The 24446-nt window shown below is 38.6% G+C and overlaps 6 protein-coding genes across 9 annotated transcripts; 3 read left to right on the plus strand and 3 right to left on the minus strand.

The window, feature by feature from the left end:
• Positions 1-338: 338 nt before the first annotated feature.
• On the minus strand, positions 339-2068 carry LOC133744773 (putative pentatricopeptide repeat-containing protein At1g03510). The gene has a single exon (XM_062172822.1). The coding sequence runs from the start codon at positions 1976-1978 to the stop codon at positions 671-673; it is 1308 nt and encodes a 435-aa protein (XP_062028806.1). The 5' UTR covers positions 1979-2068; the 3' UTR covers positions 339-670.
• An 861-nt stretch (positions 2069-2929) lies between these two features.
• LOC133733043 (F-box/FBD/LRR-repeat protein At3g52680-like) lies at positions 2930-3991 on the minus strand. The gene has a single exon (XM_062160656.1). It carries the CDS (start codon positions 3989-3991, stop codon positions 2930-2932), a length of 1062 nt encoding a protein of 353 aa, XP_062016640.1.
• A 1366-nt stretch (positions 3992-5357) lies between these two features.
• On the plus strand, positions 5358-12272 carry LOC133744786 (probable cyclic nucleotide-gated ion channel 20, chloroplastic). Its single transcript, XM_062172831.1, has 13 exons — positions 5358-5710; positions 6305-6620; positions 7412-7603; positions 8030-8128; positions 8312-8449; positions 8699-8944; positions 9032-9274; positions 9718-9863; positions 10414-10491; positions 10976-11105; positions 11316-11562; positions 11698-11860; positions 11969-12272. Exons 2-13 carry the CDS (start codon positions 6321-6323, stop codon positions 12183-12185), a joined length of 2199 nt encoding a protein of 732 aa, XP_062028815.1. The 5' UTR covers positions 5358-5710; positions 6305-6320; the 3' UTR covers positions 12186-12272.
• A 450-nt stretch (positions 12273-12722) lies between these two features.
• LOC133733052 (F-box/FBD/LRR-repeat protein At3g26920-like) lies at positions 12723-14129 on the minus strand. Its single transcript, XM_062160666.1, has one exon. It carries the CDS (start codon positions 14127-14129, stop codon positions 12723-12725), a length of 1407 nt encoding a protein of 468 aa, XP_062016650.1.
• Positions 14130-16878: 2749 nt separating this feature from the next.
• On the plus strand, positions 16879-19745 carry LOC133744792 (protein TIC 20-IV, chloroplastic). 4 transcript variants are annotated; one of them, XM_062172837.1, is made up of 3 exons: positions 16879-17027; positions 18441-18568; positions 18855-19745. In XM_062172837.1, exons 1-3 carry the CDS (start codon positions 16963-16965, stop codon positions 19520-19522), a joined length of 861 nt encoding a protein of 286 aa, XP_062028821.1. In that variant the 5' UTR covers positions 16879-16962; the 3' UTR covers positions 19523-19745. The 4 variants fall into 4 exon arrangements, with proteins under 4 accessions (XP_062028821.1, XP_062028827.1, XP_062028839.1 ...); XM_062172843.1 differs by having other exon boundaries at positions 18861-19745; XM_062172855.1 differs by having other exon boundaries at positions 16884-17027; positions 18447-18568; positions 18861-19745.
• A 1454-nt stretch (positions 19746-21199) lies between these two features.
• LOC133726134 (probable galacturonosyltransferase 10) lies at positions 21200-24134 on the plus strand. Its single transcript, XM_062153608.1, has 2 exons — positions 21200-21693; positions 22314-24134. The coding sequence occupies exons 1-2, from the start codon at positions 21541-21543 to the stop codon at positions 23754-23756; spliced, it is 1596 nt and encodes a 531-aa protein (XP_062009592.1). The 5' UTR covers positions 21200-21540; the 3' UTR covers positions 23757-24134.
• The last annotated feature ends 312 nt before the right edge of the window (positions 24135-24446 follow it).

The following is a 24446-nucleotide window of genomic DNA, read 5'->3' on the forward strand; positions in this document are numbered from 1 at the left end:
AATGGCATGCTCTCCGGTCCAGCCCACAAAACCCACTTTCCTTTTTTTGGTGAAAATGTAAAGAAAAATGGTGGGGGGATTAATTGCACACATAATTAAAGCACAGTAGCCTACTACCAACAATTTTTATTATTATTTTTTGGTGTCAATTGAAGGCTTGAAGCATTTGTTTGGGGCGGGCATGTTGTATAAACACACATATTGCAGAACTGAGATACATATGATTCACTACACAAGTACATATGTAATTCAATGTGGCTGCAGCATTCCGGGAAAACATAACGCGAATGGAGAATGAAATTGTAATGTGCGATTTTATTCGCATAAGAATCATGAAATAATGTAGTAACGATGAAGATCATATAAAAAATTTAGGACTATATCAGTAGCTTTAGTATACAGCAATTTAATTTTTGAGGTTGATTTGTAGGCAAGACATCTATACAGACAACAGAAATCCTTTCCAAATTGTCTGAATTCTCCCAAAAATACTTGTTCTCCACTCTCATCTCCGATCATATACTTCTTGGGGCAGTGTTCAACATCACAAACTGCTGCAGAGTATTGCACCGTCATGTAGGTTCTCAATTGGCTTTTAAGTAGTTTCCACACCTGGTAATCTTGAAGAAGTGTGGTCTGCCTCACACGCCACACCTAATAATCCACAATATCACTCTTGAACCATCCAACTACTTCCAACCGGTGCCTTCACACCTTTCTGCCTCATTTCCCTTCTCATTCTCTGAGCTTCATCATGCCTTCCTAAGCTAACATAAATCGTTGACAACAATAAATAATGGGAAGGATTATCGGGCTCAAGTTCGGACAAAGCTTTCCCTGCTATCTCCGCGAGCTCCAGGTTTCCATAAGTTCTACACCCCGAAAGAAGGGCACCCCAGGCTCTAGCAGTGACCTTCACTGGCATCTTCCTTATGACCTCATACGCCTCGCATAACCTCCCTGCTCTGCTCAAAACATCCACTAAACAAGAATAGTGATCACTGTTTGCTTGGACGCCATAATTACGCATACAGTCAAAATAACTCAGTGCTTCATCAGCTAATCCTTCAGCATGGCTACACGCTTTCAGTACCGCAAGAAAAGTAATCTCATCAGGCACCACTTTCGCCGATTCCATTTCTCTAAAAACATCAAATGCAGCTCTTGCCTCCCCATGAACCGCGTACACTGATATCAAACTGCTCCACGCAACCACATCCTTCTCCTTCAAACCCCGGAAAACACTATGCGCATTTTCGAGACAACCACAGCGCCCATAGGCCTCTACTAAACCGCTACTCAACTGCGAATGCGAGTCAATCCCATTCCTTACATCATAACCATGAATTTCCTTAATAAACCTAAAAGCTGCTACACCAACACAAGCACGTAACAGAGCAAGAAGTGTGATCAAATCCGGCTTCCACCCTCTTTGGCACATTTTCCTATACACCTCCACAGCCCTAAACAACCCATCATCCACCCCCGACGTTCCGGCTATAATGGTGTTATAAGTAGACACATCAGGGTCAACATCCATAGCCTCAAACAACCTCAAAGCTTCAGCAACATCAGCATTGCGGGTACAAACCGAAATCATGGCATTCCACACAACAACATTTCTGTGAGGAATTTCATCGAACAAGTGGCGTGCAGCCCAAAGCGAGACGCATTTGCCGTACATGTCAACGAGAGCGCAGGCCACAAAAGGGTTTGAGAGGAACGACGATTTGGTGACGTGGGCGTGCACGGCGGCGCCGAGTTGGGGGCGACGGACGGCGGAGCAGGACTTGAGGACGAGAGAGAAGACGTGGGCGTCGAGAGGGAGAGCGAGTGAGGTTTGTATGTGGTGGAAGAGGGTGAGGGCTTTGTCATGGCTGCCTTGGTTGACGTGGGAAGTCAATTGCTTGGTGAAAGAAAGCAAGCGTTGGAAATTTGATATGGTGTTGTAGGAGCCCATGCTCGTTTGGGCAATCATCTATATCAAAAGAATTAGAGAAACCAAAAATGGCATAATCCTTCTTATCATATGATATTAGTGGATGACTACGAGAGTCGGAACAAAATGAGTTGTTTTAGTGGCAGGATGAAATTAAGTGTCACCGAATTTATTTTTCGATGGCAACATAGTGGGAAAGTGGATATTACTGTATTATGGCTCCGCGTTAGCATTATCTTTCCGGTATGTCGCCAAAATTGTAAAGCAAATGGAGTAGTCAAAGATGCACTCTTTGCTAATTGGTGCGTGTACACAGGATTAGTAGAGAATCCTGATATTATTTCGGGACTTTCTCTCAAAGCTTATTGTCATACGGGGTTTAGGCACCATGTCCCTCCCTTGTATTCTATGATTTCATCAATGGTTATGGCTTAAGGGTAGCCGTTTTGGCCTACCTCAAAAAAAAAAAAAAAAAAAAACAAATATAGACCGTGACTTGTAAAATCTCTATAATTCAATTGGTAAAATAATAAGGAATACAACCAAAGACTACTTTAAAAATGGTCACGTACTTCAGTTTCTATAAATGATGATGATCAAGCCTGTGCAGGGTTCTTATGCATGCTATCTTGCTTGAATGAAGTAACTGTTAAGCACATATTCTAAATTAACACATAGTACAACAAGCGCGAACTCCTTTGTCTCAAATTACAGTTCAATACAGAATCGATCTGAATCTCTAAGCAAATGTTGTTTTATGGATCAAAGCTCGAGACGCTGGTGCCATCCAATTCAAGGAGTCCATTAAGGCAGAATGCGTCACTTCAGTTGTAGATGTACCGATGTCTACCTCCAGATGCTTTAGACTAGGTAATGGTGGGGTGAATCTGTTTCTTATCCCTTCTGGAAAAGCTCCGGGAGGGTAACATGTAGAATTACCTTTTTACAGCAATTAAAATTTTCAAGACACTTTTTCAGATAATAAAAATTTCATGGAAAGAGACCAGCAGACCCCCCAGGTCTATGCGAGAGGTCGATTCTAGCCTCCAATAAATTTGGAAAGTTCATAGAAAAGAAAGGCTTGACGGGTTCTGAATCAGAAAATTCAAAACGTTTCAGGTTCTGGCTAAAGAATTTTATGTGTTCCCAGGAATTCCAGTGGCATTTATGCAAAATAAAACTCTCGAGCAGGGGAAAACTCGAATTGAAGCCTTCACACCATTCGCTTGTCAAGAATATGTCAGAGAACTCAATGCTTCTAACTCTTTGACATGAGAAAATGTTAAAGATGTGCCACATATACCGGCTAAAAACGTTTCCATGAAACTTAAAAGATTCGAGATTCTCAGCTTCAACTTGAATACCCCGCACGTCGCAATCAACAACTTCCAAGGATTTGAGGCTCAAACTCAAAATCTTAAGATCCGAGAGGCCAGTGCACGAAGTTAACAAGAAATGCTCAAGAGAAGGGCATCCGGAAATTAAGTGCAAGAATGACAAGGTACTCCTGAATTGCACTAGTTTTAGGGACATAGTTTTCAAGGAAGGAAGGTTTATAGGGTCAATGCTGTCCTTCACAGTCACACTCTGCAACTTTAGGGTGGTTAAGGATTTTGCATTGTTGAGAATTGCTTGTGGTAAGTAGAAGGGTCTGTAAGATCTCACCCCGGATTCTCTTTCTCTTATAAAGGAGATTTGTAGCTCTTTAACATTCCTCTCAACCGCTAAACTCAACCACTTGTTTACAATAGTAGCACCTCCAAAGTACCTCATGTGAAGCCTAAACTTCTCAATGTTAGACTCATCTTTTCCACGGCGCTTCAAACACCTTCTCATGAAGTTGATGAACATTTTTCGTTTAAGCTTACAGTTATCAGCAGATGGCTGCACATCCTCATCCTCGTCGAAATCTAACACAGGAACCGAAGACCATAAGTGCCCCCATTCCTTCGAAAGAATGCCGGCCCGGACGGCGTGTTTGGTGGAAAGGAGAGAGAGGACTTGGTGGATGAAATTGTCGGGTAACTCAGCTGTGTATGTGTCCGTGACCATTCTGGCGTCGTATTGTTTTTTATCATGGTTTCTGTCTGCGTTTTTTCTTTTCCTGGCCATAGATAATCAAAGCACACAGAGAAATAAAAACTTGAGGAAGACCAAGGACGCTTATAAACACATGTAAGCCTTTCTTAAATTCTATTCCCAGTCGGTAATGGTAATAAGGAAACCAATTCTTTCCTAGTCAGATAAAGTATCCTTATTGGATTTTACAATTCATTTGCATGACCGAGTCTAACTCCTTAAACGAGCTGGATTTTCTATTTCTAGTTCTTAGTGAAGTACCGTTTGACACTAACAAAAGTTCAAAATTAAAGAATTCCATTTCCCCGAGTTTAGACATGTCCAACAACCATTAGGATTAATATGTACGTAATGAAGAGGGGTATAATTGTTTCGTTCATTGTTAGAGGAAAATCTAGAAATGATTATAAATTCTGTAATTCTTTTCATTATATTATGAAATTAACATTTTCAAAATGTAAAATGCATGTCCATAAGATATTTGATGAGGGATTTAGATTCTATGAACGGTCGTATTTGATTCGTAACAAGCATTACATATGTCAAACTGTAAAGGATCAATGCAATGGTACGCTGTGAGTAAAGCTAGATAAACTATATTTTTTGGTACCACATGTATCTTATCTTAGCAGCTGATGTAGCACAAAATCAAACCTATAAGAGAATATTATTAGATGATCTGGTTGTGTACCGATATGCGATCTCTACTAGCCCTAGCAATTTTAGCTGCAATTCTTTTCTTGTATCTTATTTGTTGTTTTGTCTGTTGGGGCTCTTTATGGGCTTTTGTTTTCTCCTTGTTGGACTAGAAAAATTATTCAGTAAGTTCTGAACTACCACGTGTCTGTGATTCGAGACAGATTGATTGGTCCATATAGCCTTACTTTAATAGTTATTGGTCTACTTTCCTCTTCTTCTTCTTTTTGCCCCTGCACGCTCATTATTGCTTATATTATTTACAAAACTTTGAAGATTAGCGATGGTATTAAAATGTAAATTCATACTTAATATGAAGTTTTCCAATTTACCAACGAAACTCACTGTTTTTACATTGGGTAATTTGCTATGTGATCCTTCTAGTGACCCAAACATTTTACCACGAGTAATATTATTTGGTAGGTTTCTTTCTTAAAAGAAAAAAAGAAAAAAAAAAGAAAAAAGAAAAAAAAAGGGGGTAATTCTAAAACGTAAGCATTCCTTCTTTTGTTTTGGTCAAAGTTCGAAGTGTCCAGTCTCCATGCGCGTATCCCCCGAACTACGAAGAACGCGCCAAGACAGCAAAACTGCACTGTTCAAGGCTTCAGTTTTAAGTTTACTCAACTCACGAGTCACAGCCTCGGCCAGCCATAACAGGAAACATGAAGAAAATCAAACCCATGATTTTCCTTCCCTTCCGTAAATGGGAAGAATCTCGATTATCCAAACCACCATGCCAACGTCTCATTTAGTCATTTATTTCTCAAGTAATCCGAGTCACTTTGTTTCCTGTTTTGAAATGCCTGCTTTTATTAGAGGTTTGAATGCTAGAAAAACCATGACTCGACTCCTTCTCTTATCTTTTTCCTTCTCATCAGAACCCACAACTTCCCAAATCCCCATCTCTTTCAGGGCTTTGTCTTGGGTTTTATAGTCGTCTGCTGACTGATAGCGGTTCTGGAGTCAATACTCGGATAACAGTTCAGCTTTGACTAGGTTTGTTTCTATGTTTCACATCGATTTCTCTGTAATGTAATCACTATTATGCAATGCTCGAATTGGGTTTCTGTAGTGTTGAATTCGTTGTCTCGGATGTCGGGTTCTTTAAATCAGAATACAGATAACTTTGTTATACATCACATACACAAAGAAAGTACTAAAAAGGTACGACCTTTTTAACTCTAACAGTGAAGAAGGAGATGTGTTTCCATTCCCTGAGTGGACTAACTAGATGTTAAGAAATTGGCTTGAGGGATTAGACTGATTTCGAAACTGTGATTTGATACCTACTGATACCACCGTATATTGGGATTATTAGGAGAGGCCTTTTCAATTATCATTATCTACTCTTGAGGATAACTAAACGGTTTATGTGGAAGTTTTTGGTTGTAATTTTCCACAATATCAAAGTTAAAACTTAAAACCACCGAATTATTTAATGGAATTGCAGCTTATTTAAGTATTCTTATTGTGCCTATGTGTTCCTACCTCATATGTTGTTGTTGGCTTCCGTTAAAGTTAGATCCATATGCAAAGTTTGTACTATTATCTCATCGGTTTTGTTTGATTTGTTCTGTTTTCCTTTTGCAGGCCTCCTAGAAGACAAATGGGTAAAATAAGAAACGATGAATTACCAATGCTACCTTCACAATTACCATCCAGTTACGAGAATACATTTAGTTCCATTCCTGTCAATTCAATGGAATCCAGTGGAACTGGAATTGGCCGTGTAGACCATACAGGTTCCTTACAGATTGATAGCAAAAATCCTTTCACACCTGCATGTGTTCCATTCCAGCAGTTTACAGATTGCAATGATCCTCACTGCACATTTTGCAAACCACATCATAGTTTGAAATCAGTTCAACACAAAAACTACATAGCTTCAAGTTTGTTTGATCATAAGGTCTTTTTCAGACTTATGCCAGAATTCATTCTTTTACGTGTATAGTTAATGTGCTTATTATATCTACATGCCATATGAAAACCATGAGCATGTTATGTCACTTTTCATTTTTTCTGTTGCTTTTGTATGTAAACCATCATAACGTGTAGTTGTTTTTATTCTGTTTCTTTTAATCATAGAAGAGGGTCACCATTGCTTAAAGGTGGTAGTGAAATTGTTTATTGTCTGTGTAGTTGTGTTTCTAAGGTAGTGGTGGTGATGTCGCTTAGCCTAGGCTTTTTCCCAAGCATGTCAACCAATTTTGCTTGCTTCTCTTATGTTTAATATTGATATATAGCTGAGAAAACTTCATGACTGAACCAACTTCGTTGTTGATCGATTGGTGCTATGTGCAAGGAGTGGATTCAGTTGACCATTGACTTGAGCATCCACGTAGTTGCTCAAACCTTTGCCTTTGTTTTTTTACCCAACTTCCCGTTCTTCTTTTGTAATTTAAAGATTTGTATTTTATTCTACCTGCAATATTTCTTTCTTATATCTTTTTTCTGGTGGTCCAATTTTAACTAAACTTGTTTGCATAGGTTACATGTCTTTTCTTTTGGTAGTGTTTTCTGCATGGAACCAAAGAAAGTCCCAGGCAAACCTTACATTTGACTTTATAACGTTTAAATGTCTGTATATTGGCCATTGTAAATGCTTTTATTTTCTTACTATCTATGAAACTAATGCATTAGTCCAAAACTAAAATAAAATGAAACTAATGCAGAATTTGTGATTGTAATTCTCCGCAGCTCCATAATATTCTGTATGGTGATGCTAAAGGATGGTTTAAAAGAACCTGTTCTTTTCTGTATCCATATGTTCTCGGAGTTGTGAACCCTGATGCTAAAGCTGTACGAGGATGGAACAAGTTCTTTGTCATATCTTGCATGGTGGCAGTTTTTGTAGACCCGCTATTTTTCTTCTTGTTATCTGCACGAGAGGTTTGTTTTTCTTCTTTGTGCACAACAGGTCTAGCCCTTAATGTTCTTCTAATTCTTTTTCCTATAAAGCACATATAATAAAGTCTCAAATTATGAAGCTAATTATCATTTGTTATTGCTTTTCTCTTCAAATAATATATTCAAGCATTTTCTACAGCATTTTAATTGGGTTTTTCTAGTCAAAACAAGAAATTTGATACAATGTTCTATTTGCAGCAAAAGTACTTACAGTAGGCATCTGTTTTTGTTTTATCTCTTGAACTTACTTTGATATCTGTGCTTGCAATTTTGCATTAATATTGATTATATATATGTCATAATTCCTGGAGGCTGCATTCTTGGACGCAGACAAAGCAGCAGTTTGAAAGTTGCCTTAATATGTAAATGTTGTTTCCTTCTAAGGGTATCTACATTCTTAAAATGCAGGATTATAAGTGCATAACTATTAACTGGGCCATGACCATAATATTAGTGTTTTTCCGGACACTGACGGACTTCATTTACCTATTGCACATGCTTCTTCAGGTAACAGCTTTCACCTTCTGTTTAGAAAAGTCATTCTCAATCTGTGTTATCCATTTGGTGTCTTAAACAAAATGTTGCCTTTTCTTTTTCTTTGTCTGCTTGAGCCTTTCTAAGTTTTTATTGTAATAGAAAATATTGTACCATTTAAGTCCCGGCTAAAGTATTCAAATTTACTTATGGCAGTTTAGGTTGGCTTACGTGGCTCCTGGGTCTAGAGTGGTTGGTACGGGAGAGATAGTAGACCAACCATATAAAATTGCTCTCAATTATCTCCATGGAAACTTTTTAGTCGACTTAATTATTGTTTTGCCGCTTCCTCAGGTAAGCTCTCACTTTGAATTGTTTTGATACACTTGATGTGCAATTGTTTAAATTTGATCATTCTACAAATGTCAAATACAAGTCAATGCATCCAACTTTATAACCCTAAGATTACTTATCTTTATCCTGTTTTCATTAGCTGTTCATCAATATTTTTTTCTACAGACACCAGCATATGATGGGTTTTAGCTTTGATTCATTTCTAGTACTGTTGTTGTTATGATCTAGTTGGTTTAAATTCTTGTTCAGATCATAATGTTGTCGGTTGTTCCTTTGGGATCGTTTCGAGCAAATCAAACAAAGAATCTTCTCCGCCTGGCAGTATTTTTTCAATACTTTCCCAGGTTGTATAGGGTTCTGCCCCTGCTTGGTGGTCAATCTCCAAATGGATTCTTCGTATTCGAGTCAGCTTGGACAAATTTTTTTATAAACACTCTCACTTTCTTGTTGGTTGGCCATGTTATTGGGTCATGCTGGTACCTTCTTGGCTTACAGGTGTGTAGAGTTTCTTTCATTCTCTAACCTAAAGATGCAGATTCCCTCATCTGTTTGATAATACAGTTGTACTCTTTCTTGTTCCAGAGGGTTAACCAATGTCTTCGAGATGCCTGCCATAACTCTAATCTGCAGTCATGCGGGAATTTAATAGATTGTTGCAATGCTCAATCTATTCCAGAGTCAACTAGATGGAGAGAAAATGAGAAGGCTGCTGGTTGTTTTAATCCGGAAGGAGATTTCTCCTATGGAATATATACTCCAGTTGTCAATCTCACTACAAGAGATAGCATGACTAAATATTTATACTCACTGTTTTGGGGATTCCAGGTACCTTACATTATATCTTCCAATTGTTTATAACAGAAATATGTTTAGCTGTTTGTATAATTAAAAACAAAGAATATGAATCCGTGGTGTCTTTCAATTTCAACTTTCCATTTCTTTTGATGGAAAAGGGTAAATTATGTTAATGATCAAGGAAACTTCTATATGTTCTCAACATCAAGAAAATGTCAAATATAAGTGAAATGAAATGGAATGCCGGATATCCGTATAGGGAAATTTGCCTCAGTATATTTTTTTTCTTCTTATTGATGATGATGAGTTACTGATGTTGCCTCTTGCACTACCACCACTTGCCCCCCGGTTGGGAGTAATAATTTTCAAATTTGGTTGATAGTGAGTCTACAGATGATGTGGTCAATTTTATTATGATTCCACAAATAAATTAAACCTTTCTGCTGACATGTTATCTCCTGTGGTTTATGAAGCAAATCAGCACTTTGGCAGGAAATCAAACTCCAAGCTATTTTAATGGGGAAATTGTTTTTACCATGGTAATTATTGGACTGGGACTCTTCTTCTTTGCTCTTCTAATTGGAAATATGCAGAATTTTCTTCAGTCTCTTGGACGGAGGTACTACTTTTCTCTATCATATCTGCTTCTTAACTCTTGTACATGCTAAGGCTGCCTAAAAAGGGTATGTTCTGACCGCATGTTTATTGTTTGATCTTGTCTTTATTACCACCTTTCTTCTAGACGTTTTTCTAGAGAAAGAGGTTATTGAAAGTAAAAATCTGTAGTATCATATTAGTTCAGTGCCTTTTCACCAACATGTAGTAGTATGCCACATTGCTGAATGGCCACTCGGTATGATAAATTACCAATAAACGTACAATTTTACTGGTGTATTTGAAATGAGTTATTGCACAATGCAGTAGCGCTGTTGAGAAAAGATATCCAACTCTAGCATCCCATTTGTGTTTGTTTCACTTGTTTGCAACTATATGTGATTAGTCATTGTCAAAATATCTAACTGAATATTGCATCATTGCTTCTGGAAATGTGATGTAGTCTTGAAATTTCGGAGTTTGTTATAGTTCCCACTCATGTAAGGTTTTTTTTTATGCATCTCAGCCTTTCTCATTTCTTTTTAATTCTCCTCTTCGGGTTTTTGTCTTTTTAGGAGGTTTGATATGTTATTGCGGAGTCGTGATGTTGAGCAGTGGATGAGTTATAGGAACTTACCAGAAGAGCTTAGAAGGTATTGATAATCGAATCACCACTTGGTGTAAGTTTCTCCTTGTCAGATCACATTTATGCTTCAAAAGTTTGGCCTTTGGCATTTTACTTTGTCAGACATATGTATATGGCATGCGAATCTGTTCCTTCAAGTTCCATGGTGTTCCATGGCAACAATGCTGACAAAATTCATAGTCACTCAGTCAGTGCTTGCTCTAATCATCAAATTTTAACTTTGAATCTCCCCCCATACCTTGCACTCTACAAGATGCAAAGAGTATTACTGGTAAAAGAATTACTTGTGATGAAATTTTCAATATATTACGCAGGAGATATTTTTGGCATTTTTTTAATGTTTATGCTGTACTTTAGTGGTGGTATGCTTTCTTGTTTGTGTGATCAAACTTTAATAATCATGCGCTTGTGATATTGAATTTTCATGAATGAAAATTTTGTCTCAAATGTGGATGTCTTGAGTTTTGACCCATGTATTGGTCATCATGTAGGCAAGTAAGAAATGCTGAACGGTATAATTGGTCTGCCACACAAGGTGTAAATGAAGAACTGATTCTGGAAAATTTGCCCGAACACCTTCAAAGAAATATAAGACGCCATCTCTTCGAATTTGTGAAGAAAGTAAGATCTGCTTTGTATTTGTGCTACTTTGTAGCTGTGTGTAATCACTTATATGCTGTCGTCTTGTTGACAATGTCATATCACAAACTCTCACTTGTTGGGAATTTATACTGCACCATTATGAGACAAGGCTGATGCGTTTTCATGCTAATTACTGGATCTTCATTGATGCACCATGTATGGTTCAATAACTTAAAAAGAAAATTGCAGGTTCGGATTTTTGCTCTGATGGACGATCCTATCTTAGATGCAATATGTGAGAAACTAAAACAAAAAACATACATTGAAGGAAATGAAATTTTGTATCCTGGAGGTATGGTTGAGAATATGGTTTTTATTGTGCGTGGAAAGATGGAGAGCATTGGGGCGGATGGGACTGTTGATGACACATTAAAGGAAGGTGATGTTTGTGGTGAGGAACTTCTCAGATGGTGTCTTGAGGCTTCTGTAAACACTGGTATTTTCTGCATGACTGAACATTGGTTTAAATAGTATATTCTAATTCATATAGGGTCTTTTCACTTGGGGAATCATAGAATCATATGAGTAGCTAGTAATTGTAGTAATTATTCAACATATTTCTTGTTTGCAGATGGGAAAAATGTCAGGATCACTGGTCGGAGATTGCTCAGCAACAGATTGGTAAGGTGCTTAACTAACGTGGAAGCATTTCAACTCCGAGCTGCAGACCTCGAACAGTTCACTGCACGTTTTGCAAGATACTTGCGGAATCCACGTGTGCAAGGAGCCATAAGGTTACTTCTGTTTCAACTAGTATAACTTCTTTTTGCCTAGGTAATGTTCTTCATTACAGAAGGTGATGCTTTCATCATGATATGAAGATTGACATTGTATTTCTTCAGGTATGAATCTCCGTACTGGAGAGGGCTTGCAGCAAAGCGAATTCAAGTAGCTTGGAGGTACAGGCAAAAGCGTCTAAATCGCACAAGCCCACAGAGTTGCCCCCGAAACCCTTACTCCGATCAAAGTGCAGCGGACTTCTTGAGATCAACTTATCGCCCACATAGTTGGGGACTTGGAAATGATGCTCGGGAGCGGGAACACTGGGGCCTTTTCTGAACCAAACTCCAGTTGAAAGCACCCTTTCAGTGTAACTTGCACGGCAAATCAACAAATGAATTCCATGTAATTAGACAGGGACAAATATTTAGAATTCCTGAAGTTAGTAATCTGCTTTGTAATGTTATTTTCGAGGTCAAAAATAATGCAACCATCGATATAACCCCAAACAAATGAAGACTCCCCTATAATACAATGTCTTAATGCCTCTTCAGTTTGTTTTTCATTAATCGGAGTGTATACATATGTAACATTTTTTTATCTTCAAAACACATCTGCACAACAAATTAACTTCAATATCGTTTCAAATATATTTCTCAATTAACATGCACTAGGATTCATTCTACAAACTGGTACAGATCAATATATTAGTGGTCTCAATACTAGAGTTGCAATTATAGGTAAACCAACACATGCATAGGGTAAAATAGCAACAGAAACTGATGGGAAGACAACAACCCCATACAACAGGACTAAAACCAAATGCATTTTCATTCCACTAACACACAACTATGTACAAATTGTAGAGTACTTTTATTAACTAATTCTACTATCATATATGTAATGAATTCTGTTTATGGATAGAAACTCCAGAGACGGTGCCATCCACCGTAAGGAGTCCATCAAGGCCGAATGAGTTACTACGGTTGTAAAAGTATCTATCTCTACCTCAAGATGCTTGAGACTAGGTAATGGTGGAGAGTATTTCTTTCTCATTTCCTCCGGAAAGATACATACCTCAGTCTCATTAACATGTAGACGTATTTTCTTAGAGCAATCAAAATTTCCAAGAAAATTTCTCAGGCGATCATAGTCTCTTCTCTCTTCAATTGTGATTGTAGCCTCCGATAAATTTGGAGCAGTCATAGAAAAATTAGACAAAATGTTTCCGCATTCATGAAACACAAAGCTTTTCAGATGCTGGCTAAAGATGTTGATAATCCCCGAGTAGCTGAAGCATGTATGTAAAACCAACCTCTCAAGAAGAGGAAATCTCGAATCGAGGCCTTTGAACCATCCAATTGCAAAGTGTGCATGAGAGAACTCAAGACTTCTGAGGGTTTGACAAGAGGCAATGTAGAAGTTTTTGCGCATGTCAATGATATGATGACGAAGTCCATTGTCACCACGGAATTTAAAGGATTCAAGGTTTGTTGCTTCGACTTTAAGTTTGATTTCGCAACACAGAATTTCCAAGTGTTTGAGCCCCAAACTTGAAAGTCTAACATCCCAGCCGTGACACGAAGTTAATGACAAATACTCGATGGAAGGACACCCCGAATATAAGCGTGAGAATCCAGTGTTAGTCATGAATTTCACAGCTTTTAGAGACAAAGTTTTCAAAGACGGAAGGCTTATAGTGTCGATGCTGTCCTCTTCTATTTTCAAATACTCCAACTTCAAAATGGTTAAAGATTTTGCATTATTGAGAGCTGTCTGCTGTAAGCAATAGTATCTGCCTTTTCTGACCTCGTTCTCTCTTTTGAAGCAAATATCCAACTCTTTAACGTTTCTTTCCAAAGCAAAACTCAATGACTTATTTATGGCACAGTCACCTCCAAAATAACTCATACGGAGCCTGAACTTCTCCAGGTACTTTTCTTTCTCACGGATCTTCAAACAATTGCTCAAGAACTTAAGGAACTTTCTACGTCGATCCCTGTGATCAGCACTTTGCTTCTTCCCTTCATCCTCATCGATATCTAAAATGAGAACTGAAGAACACACGCTTGCCCATTCCTTAGAAAGAATGCTTGCCCTAATGGCGGACTTGGTGGAAAGATGAGAGAAGATTTGGTTGATGACAAGTTCGGGTAATTGGGATGTGTATGTGTCCACCACCATACCCCCGGTGTTTTGGCTTTGAACCTCCTCCTCCTTTTTTATCCTTTTATTTCTGTTTGCCATGTTGCAGCTGCCTGATATTTTTCTCTTCTTAGCCATGATCGGTAAGACCACAGCCCTTGAGCACTACTAAAATCTTCGCTCCCTTACCACTGAAAATCCCTAACATGCACTTGAAGAGGAAGAAGAAGGGTGAACCTTATAATGGAAAAGAGCTCGCGTTGAATAATGCGACGCCTTACCTAACCTAGATAGGTATGGGTTTTTTTTTCCGAATCCTTGCTGGATTAGGACAAGGCTCTTCCTGCAAATCTTGTAAATCTCCAAGAACCTTAATTAATTGTAAGATATCAAATCCTAAAGCCAGAATCTAAATGATTCGCGGACTAGACGCTAGACCATCGAAATTGGCCATAACTTGTGCGCTATTTCTTGTGTCCCTTCCAAATCTTTGAATTTAAGGAAGTCTTGATGATCTTTAACCAACTAAGATTCAATACTGTACTTTGACCCAAAAAAATTTTTTTTTTTTTTTTTTTTTAAAGTGTTGGTTCGAATGGAACAGCCTAGCGGGCCATGGTGGATCCCGAAGGCACCGACCCGTTATCCTTCCACTGCAAAGAGAGGGAGGTGATCGCTGCTCTATGAAACCAGCCTCACGCATTGCCCTCCTCTCTAGGAACGGTGCAGCCCAGAGCCTTCGCCCAAGCTACATAGCCCAACTCCTCGCTTGGAACGGGCGGGTCAGAATATAGCCATTCCGAACCCGACTAGCTAATGCTGAACCAAAGTTCCAACACCCTCATGCCCCCACTTGGGTTATAAGCTTGCGTGACAAAGCTCGGCAAAATATATATATATATATATATATATATATATATATATATATATATATATATATATATATATTAACGGTATTGGAAATTTGGAACCACTAAGACTAACAAAATTACAATTAAGGTCACTAAGTGAAAAAAAAAAACCCTAAGCTAAAGTTAAATCAACTCCAATCTATAATTTTCTTTCCTCTTTTCTCTCCGTGTCAATTTATATTTGGTAATTACTGTGTGTTTATTTGATTAATAATTAATAAATGCATTGGTAGGAAATCTCAATGTGATGCTTTTTTTTTTTTTTTTTTTAATAATGTGATGTTCGTTACATAGGGCTGGGCACGAGCCGGGACCGCATGTCAATTTGCTAGGCCCGGGACCAAGCCCTTTTTTTTCGGGCCGGGCTCAAATAATGTTTTTCAATTATAGGGACCGTGAAGGACCGGACCATGCGGGCCCGGGCCGGTCCTGTCGGGTTTTCGGGCCCAAAAATCTTATTTTTCTTGCCTTCATTTTCTCCACAGTTTCATCATGTTTCTGATTTTCTGGTTTGGAAGAACAATTTAAACAAGCATATACAGCAAGCAAGCACAGCAAGCAGTATAAATCATAATCACACAAACCTGCAGGCACACAAGCATAGCAAGCAAGCATAGATCACATTTACCGAAGTTTCCATTTTCCAGCAATATCCAAGAACAAGAAGAGCAAAACATAAATTGTCTAGGACAAGCAAAGCTGCAAAATTGCAGATCACAATGCACAGAAGGGATTGGGGTTAGTTTTCGAAGAAGGCTTGGGGTTTCGAGTTAGTATCGAAGAAGGCCAGAAGGGATTGAGGGCTAGGGATTGCTGGGTTTCCTCCAATTGGGGTTTTCAAATTCGAAATCGGGAAAGCTAGGAATTTGAGGGCTTCGAGTGGGTTCGAGTTGATCGAAGAAGGCCAGAAGGGATTGAGGGCTAGGGATTGCTGGGTTTCCTCCAGTTGGGGTTTTCGAATTCGAAATCGGGAAATCGGGGTTTTCTGGAAATCGAAATCGGGAAATCAAGGTTTTCTGGAAATCGGGACCTCATGTACCAAATCGGGACCTCATGAAGTTCGAATTCGAAAATTGGAAATCGCGGTTTTCGAGCTGCTAAGGGAAACTGGGAATGGTTCTTGTTGAGGGCTTCGAAGGGTTCTTGTTGGCATTGCGAAGGGAATCGAAGAAGAAGGCTGCAGATTGCCAGTTTAGGAAGGGGTCGGGGTTGGGGTTGCATTTGGGAAAGGGTTGGGAAAGGGTCGGGGTCAATTTCCAGAAGAAGGCTACGAGTAAGAGTCAAGATAGTATACCTAGAGATGTAGGGTTATTAGGTTATATGACTTCGGGCCTTTCTTCGGGCTTTCAGCCTTATGACTAACAGGGCCCGGGACCGGCCCGTTTAAAAGCAATTGGTCCGGGCTTTCATTGTTTGTGTTTTTTTTTTCTCAAAGCCCAGCCCGGACCTTCAGGTCCGGTTCGATTCGGTCCGGGTTTTCGGACTTTCGGGCTAAAATGCCCACCCCTATGTTCGTATATCAGGAGAGTTATAAGTTATAACCAAGGTTTCTCTTCTTTTCGTTTTAGATCTTTTAGGCATCCTTTGTAAATAAAAGAGAATGTGAACATACAAAGAGTTTGGTACTAGGAGGTGTCTAGAATGTCAGATTTCTTCGACTCAATTTTAATTCCTTCCCAATGTGCCCCTTATTTGCTATATTTACAAATGAGCCCTGAATTTCTCCCTAATTTGCGTACTTACCCTTAACAATTGCTTAAGAAACATATCCATGACAATTCATGTAGTTGTTCGTTTTTCAATTACACTATTATTTTCTTCTAGAGTTTATAAAACAGTGCGAGGGATTTTATGTTGGATAGTTGGATTGGTTGATGAAAAAAAAAAAAAAAACTAATTGATAAAGATGGGAGTTACCCAGAAGTTTAGGTAATCACAAGAAAGGCCCAGAGGAAGTATATAATAGAGTTTTGGGACCATTCGTGCATGCAAAGAAAAGCCGACGGCGCCGAGTATCTCTGAAAATAAGGGCTCGAAACCTCTACACATCCCCAGGACCAATGGCGACCGCCTTGAGCTGCGGCCAGACCATCTTTCTCACTCCTCCTTCTCGCATCACCTCTCGGTACGCCTTAAAGCCACCTTCGTTTACACACGAATTCTTTCTTCTTCTTTTTCGAAAAGGAAAAAAGAAAAGGGAAAAGAAGGAAAAAATTTAGGCTTTTGGTAATGAATCACATAAAGAATGTTGGGTTAAGCTCAAAATCGGCTACTTGATTCAGGGGAAGGAACCCATGTTTGTTAATTTTTGTTAGAGCTGAATTTTTGGTTTTCTGCTCGGGCTAACTCTGTTTTTGGTTTTGGATTTTATGATTGTTTTGTGATCTCTGGAGTTGGAAGCTGATATTTTCTTGGAATTGTTAATAGGGTTTGTATTGATGTTATTTACAAATGTTTACATCTGGATCAATTGTTTACTGTTAATATGTGTTAAGAACTTAGGAAAGGAAAGGAAAGGAAAGTAGGTCTGGTTTAACAGTATATGATTAGATGTTTGGCTGAATTAGATACATATAAAATTGTGTGGACTTTTCCGGAAATTTTGTTTCTTGTCTATAATGGAGGCTGCCTACCCTGGAATTCTCCGAAATATAGTTTGTTTTTGGTCTCATTTCTTTGGTTTATGATTCATTTTTGGTGTTTGTTTTGTCTATGGTCTTTGTTTTCGTCTTTGTTTGCATTATCCTGATCCCATAGAAGTTTAAACATAATGATTGGTTATACATGCTTCTCGGTTACATTATTGCAGCATTAGGAAGTTAGGCAGTTAGGCACTTAGGTGAAGATTGTAATCTGATACAGGGTTTGACAGTCATGAATGGTAAGGGCCTTCTACAATTTATCACAAAGTTGGTTCTTTTCAATGTGGATGATCCGGATGAATTTGCAATAACTAAATCTACTATATTGGACTTTTAGCACCTACTTTGTGGTAACGCTGATCATTCATCTCTATAACCTTCTGGAATGAAGTATTCTTACTCGGAAATCTATGTATCTATCAAAAGATGATACACAAAGTGGTTAGTAAGATAGAAGCAGGGAGCTTTTTGACGAGAGTGTTGCCAGTTTGACTTCTTAACCAATGGAACCAGTTTCCTTGAGTCTGCAATTACCACCTGGATAATGGAGATAGATACGTAGGAGCATTACTGAATTGTAATGCTAGAGACATTCTGTGAAGCCCTGTTTTGAGCTTCGAAAGATGGATATCAACTGTTTACCGTGCCCCTCAGTATTTTAAACCTTTTTCTTCAGTACTTTAGCATCGACTGCATCAATTTCGTTTTGATTAGTTTCATGTGTTTCATTTAGAAAATAGTTAATTAAATTGGAAGTTTATAGAGTAGGGAAATTTAATGAGCAGTATTCTATCACTGAATCACAAGGCGGTTATTGATATGAACGTATATGTATCTTATGCTCCTACAGGCGTAGTTCATGATAAACTTCTTATGTGCTGTTGGTTTTTTACTAGGTACAGGGATGTAAATCTTAGACAACTCACCAAGCCAAACAGGGTTGCATGCAACTTCACTCCAAAGTCACTGCCTATATTTTCAACCAGCAGACCACCTAATCAACTTCTGCCTGTACTGCCCAGAGGTATATCAAATTTCTTAACAAGTATCATCCCTTGTTTCTGACAAGAAAAACTAATTAAAAAAAAAAACAATATTGCATCAAGCCAATCCTTGGTCTCATTGTAGATCCTGAAATTACTTTTAAACTAATGGTGATGAAATGCAGACATCCTTTCGAGCATTTATCAAAGAAACTACTTTGAAAACAATTTAATGTTTGTATGATGATAGTCTTTTGATATGACATGTATAAAGTTTCCGCATATCTACCCAGATATGGATGAAATGCTCCATTTTTTCTGTGTCAGTTTCAGGATTGCCAAGCTTGGACCTTTCTGCTGCATCATCCACAGTGCTAAGGGGGAATGAAGCTGGCCGGTCACAGAAAACATCCATCCTACTCAGACAACGCAAATCTTCAACATTGGTACAAGCAAAGAAGGATAATAGTTCAATCACTATACCTTTCCCGAAAATGACTGAGAAGCCAGAGTGGTGGTGGAGAACTTTAGCATGTCTCCCTTATTTAGCATCTTTGCAGATGTCCGAGGTTGGCTTTTATATTCAACCCTTTGCAGAACACTATCAACTTTTTGGAGATTTGATTTATTTTGTCCCCGGAGCAATAAAGAGGTTACCACAGTGGTTCACAATGACATATGTCATGGTGGCATATTTTGGAGTGGTGAAGAAGAAACAGTGGCCTCACTTCTTTAGGTACCATGTTATTATGGCCATGTTATTAGAAACGATGCTGCAAGTGGTAGCGCAGTCGAGCAATTTCTTTCCGCTTATACACTTCAATGGTACATTTGGCATAGAGTATTGGGCGGCTGTGGCATTCCTGTACATTTTGATCTTGTTGGAGTGCATAAGGTGTGCTCTTGCTGGCAAGTATGTTAAGCTCCCGTTTTTCAGTACTCCTGCTCTAGCTCATACTCTTTTCACCGTAGAAGGCAGGTACAGACCTTTTTAAAGACCATCATTTTGTTTAGGTCATATAATGAGTTCTACGCTCTTTAGAGTATTACGTTCTATGTTCGTTAGCTCTTTAGAGTATTACGTTCTATGTTCTTTAGAGTTGGTCTTTGTTGTAAATTAATATTCACAAAATCATTGGATTGTCGAATTTGGATCAAACTGAGGGAATATTTGATCATGAAAGGTATGGCATTGACTTTAAAGTTTTGCAATAAGAACTATTTTGGATGGAGGGTTCTGGTATCGAATGTTATGTGTGCAATTCACTTTACCCTGACACTAGTCCTTTCTATATCCATTTTGCTACACGATTTTTCTGAGGTAGAAGAACCTTAAGTTGTATCTCTTGGCAAGAATTGTGTTCTTTCTATAGACGAAGGCGAAGGAGTTCCAAAGCCTTTGTCGTGTCACCAGTGTCTCTTCAAAGCTGATGTGTAGGTATGCTTTGAAGGTTTGATCATCGGTCGATGTTTGCACCATATCTGTTAATACTTTCTGTGAACATAAATCTATAAACCAGCAAACTATATAGCGCCATGCAACCGATTGGTTAAGTTTCTCAACTGTGCGGTTACCTTGGTATTTTAAACAAGGAAAAGGTTTCTCGAATGGGAAACCACCAAGCATCTAGGAACAAATGCTTAGTTTAAGCGTGTGTCAATTCCCTGCAGAAACAACGTCGTTGGTGATGAAGAGTTTCGAGACCAAACAAGCGCAATTGTGCACCAACTCCAATCGATGACATGAAGATTTTCATGATCGACAAAATCAAACATTGTCGCACATTCCTATTTACGACCTAGTGGTGCTACCAAATGCTATATCCAAAAGTATTAGTTGAGGCTAGATTCCTAAACTTGCTCAATGACCCTAGATCTCCATCCAACTAATGTGGGGGGATTCAAAGTTTAAGACTTTGTCATTTCTCACTCTTAGGCCTCGTTTGAGTTGCAAAAAGGAAAGTAATTTCTTTGTCTCTTTATGGGATGAAGTTCCATGAATTTTTCTTTCCAGTGTTGGTAACATTAGGAAAGTTGTAAGAACAGGAGAAAATGAATCTCTTGGGGTATGAATAAAATCACTTTCTCTCATATTTTCCCTTCATTAAGGAAAGTATTTTTTTTCGTTTTGCATCTCAAACACAAGAAATGATTGAATTTCATATCCATAACTCTAATTCCGTAAACCACACTAGGCTTACAACTTCTAGGGGGATTCAAGGTCTATTAAATGGCCCTTTCAGTATCAAACATATGCACATTACGAATTAACACATGAAAGAGTAGTCCTTAGACATTACATGGTAAGATTTCTGGGAACAAACGATTCACTTTTATTGTAACAATTCAATGCCTCGTTTCATAGCCATATAAAGTTATAAATGGACTTTAAGAGATTATACTCATTGATAGTAATTAAAATCAAAATTTTCACATATTACGGGATACGTGACTTAACAAATTTTTACTTTTCATCAAACTTGACGGTTACAAAACTTGCGATTATCGCATGAGCATAAAAGGATTTCAGTGTAGAACCATATGCACAAAACAGATCAATACCAATGGAAGCTGTGTGAGATCAAATCAATATGACACCTAAACTGTTCAGATGGGATCATCAACTTGATCTCATAGTCATTCTCAATGAACCAAAAACACCCAAAAAATAAAACAAAAGTACACGTGCAATTAGACCATTTGATTATGGTGACAACCCAGAAGAAGCAGAAGCACTCTTACTCCACACAATTACACAAAACTCCCAACTGTCATTGTCTGCAAGCGAAGACTGAAGAAGAAGTAGAACTTAGCTTAGCTTCTCCTCTCTTATTGCATTCCTTTACGGTTCGCCAAATCTCCGCCAATCCGAGAAAACCCTAATCCCCAATCCCAATTCTCGTCTCAAAGTCTCAATCTTTGGCCCGTCAGTAGTAAGATCCAATCACCAAGCTTGATCCCATCTGGCGATCTCCAATCACCGACGGCCGGATATTTCAGATTTGGGTAGAGAATGAGGCGGAGAGCGGCGGACTTCCGGCGGCCATTGAGGGCCAGAAGGTTTCCCAATGCGTTTTGGTGGGTTCTGTGTGGGGTTGCAGTGTTGCTGTTTATCTATACTTTGAGCAGAGGCACTCAGATTGAATCCAGACCTGTAATAGCCACAGTATGTTTACTTCTCTACCCTATTTTGCTTTGCTTTGGTTAGTTTTGTGGTTTTAAGTAATGAACTTGGTTGGAAATAGTGGATAGTGATAGGCATGAGTTTTTAATTTGGGTGCTGAAACAATACAAAGATGTAAGCTTTAGAATCCAATTGTGTATTGTTTGGTGTTCTTAGCTGCTTGAGCTAATTGGGTTTGTATATTTTGATTACTATTTTTATTTCTGCAGCACATTATGGAGTTCTTTAAGCTTGAGATTTAGCTTGATCTAGATGTAGTCTCACATGATCCTTATCACTTCCAGATGCTTCCTGAAAGGGTTGGCCACAGATATCTTGTTTTTATTGTTTTAGGAATTGATTACTGCTCTTGTATAGTGCTTATGTGGTGTGGAATTAGGGAAGGTAATAAACAAAGATATAGTAAATTAGTATTATTTAGATTGCTGGGAAAAGTTTGTCACGGTGGTATCGATATCATAAGACAGTGGAAGATGAATTGAATTTTTGTTTCTCCTTTCTGTTGTATATGAAATTTTAGTTTTATCTCATGTTCTTTCTGTATACGTGTTCCCTTTTTTTTTTGTATAATAAGATATATGTGCTTTGTCTTCCTTCTGCAGAGATATAGGCATGATAGAGTTATGGAAGGCCTGAACATTACTGAAGAAATGTTGAGCCCCAACTCAGTCACCAGGCAGATCAGTGACCAAATAGCTCTGGCAAAAGCTTTTGTTGTGATTGCCAAAGAGAGCAACAACCTTCAGTTTGCTTGGGAGTTAAGTGCCCAGATCCGCAACTCACAGATTCTGCTGTCAAATGCTGCGACAAGGAGACCTTTGACAGCCAGAGAATCAGAAACTGCAATCCGTGATATGGCACTTGTACTGTACCAAGCACAGCTGCTCCATTACGATAGTGCAACCATGATTATGAGACATAAAGCCAAAATACAATCTCTGGAAGAACAGATGAGTTCTGTGAGTGAGAAAAGTTCCAAGTATGGACAGATAGCAGCTGAGGAAGTCCCGAAAAGTCTTTACTGCCTTGGTATTCAGCTGACTAGTGAATGGTTCAGACACCCAAATCTACAGAGGAAACTCAAGGACAGAAAAATAGACATGAAAGTAAAGGATAACAATCTCTATCATTTCTGTGTATTCTCTGACAACATCCTGGCAACTTCAGTTGTGGTCAATTCAACAGCATTAAGTTCCAACAATCCAGATAAGGTCGTCTTCCATCTTGTAACCGATGAAATCAACTATGCTGCAATGAAGGCCTGGTTTTCTATGAACAGCTTCAGAGGAGTGACTGTCGAGGTTCAAAAGTTTGAGGACTTCAAATGGCTGAATGCTTCTTATGTTCCTGTGCTTAAGCAGCTCCAAGACTCTGAAACTCAAAGTTACTATTTTTCTGGAAACAGTGATGATGGCCGGACACCAATCAAGTTTCGGAACCCAAAGTATCTTTCTATGCTTAACCATCTGCGGTTTTATATTCCAGAAGTCTTTCCTGCCCTGAAGAAGGTGGTATTCCTTGATGATGATGTTGTTGTCCAGAAGGATCTGTCTGGTCTGTTCTCAATTGATTTGAATGGTAATGTAAATGGAGCAGTCGAGACATGCATGGAGACGTTTCACAGATACCATAAATATCTGAACTACTCTCACCCTCTCATACGATCACATTTTGATCCCGATGCCTGTGGATGGGCATTTGGAATGAATGTGTTTGATTTGGTTCAGTGGAGGAATAGGAATGTTACTGGCATCTACCATTACTGGCAGGAAAGAAATGTTGATCGGACACTGTGGAAACTTGGCACATTGCCACCTGGATTGTTGACATTCTATGGACTGACTGAGCCTTTGGAGCCCTCATGGCATGTTTTGGGTTTAGGGTACACAACTGTTGATCCTCATTTGATAGAGAAGGGTGCTGTGCTGCACTACAATGGAAACTCAAAACCGTGGTTGAAGATTGGGATGGAAAAGTACAAGCCCCTTTGGGAGAAATTTATTGATTATACTCATCCTTTGTTGCAACGATGCAATTTCCATTGATTTCAGACATGGTAGCTTGTAACACTCTTTTGGTTTTCGGTCATGACGTTACTACTACACTCCCACTATAGAACCGGGGCACACGAGGAGAACCAACTTTTTTGTGGTCAAGAATGCTGATAGCTTTTGCAACATCAAGCATGGGTAGTGGACTGGCCAAATAGAAACATTGGTAGTGGTTGTAAGATGGGTACTTATTTCCATTTCTAGTTGTGTTGTAGTATAGTTGTTTTACTCAATATAAATCATTCAAAATTGTTAATGCTAACTGCTACATTCTTCAAGTTCAAGACCAACTTTTGCACTAGGTTGAACTGTATTACCTGTGTACTCCATAAGGATACTCTGCTTTTACTGGTATTGGTCGGCCAAGTTCTAGAGGAAGTTTCATAGTCTACTCAGTCTATTGAATGATTTTCAACCAGTCGTCGATTTGCCGGGGTTTTCATCTTCTTCTTTTCCACGTTCTCAAGTCTCAACTGCCTGGCAAAACTATAACAGGAGTGAAAGAAAATGTAGAGGATATTTTCACTTTTCAACTGGTGTATGTTTCAACGCATACGATTGATACATGATGAGAAGAAATTACAGTAAACAGAGGTATAAAGCGACATTTCAGGTGACTTCAGTCCGGGATCAACTTGATCAAATGCAGAATAAACTTTAGAAGCGTTTAATCAAATAGAGAAG

Source organism: Rosa rugosa, chromosome 1 (genome assembly GCF_958449725.1).
Source record: "Rosa rugosa chromosome 1, drRosRugo1.1, whole genome shotgun sequence".
Classification (NCBI taxonomy): Eukaryota; Viridiplantae; Streptophyta; class Magnoliopsida; order Rosales; family Rosaceae; genus Rosa; species Rosa rugosa.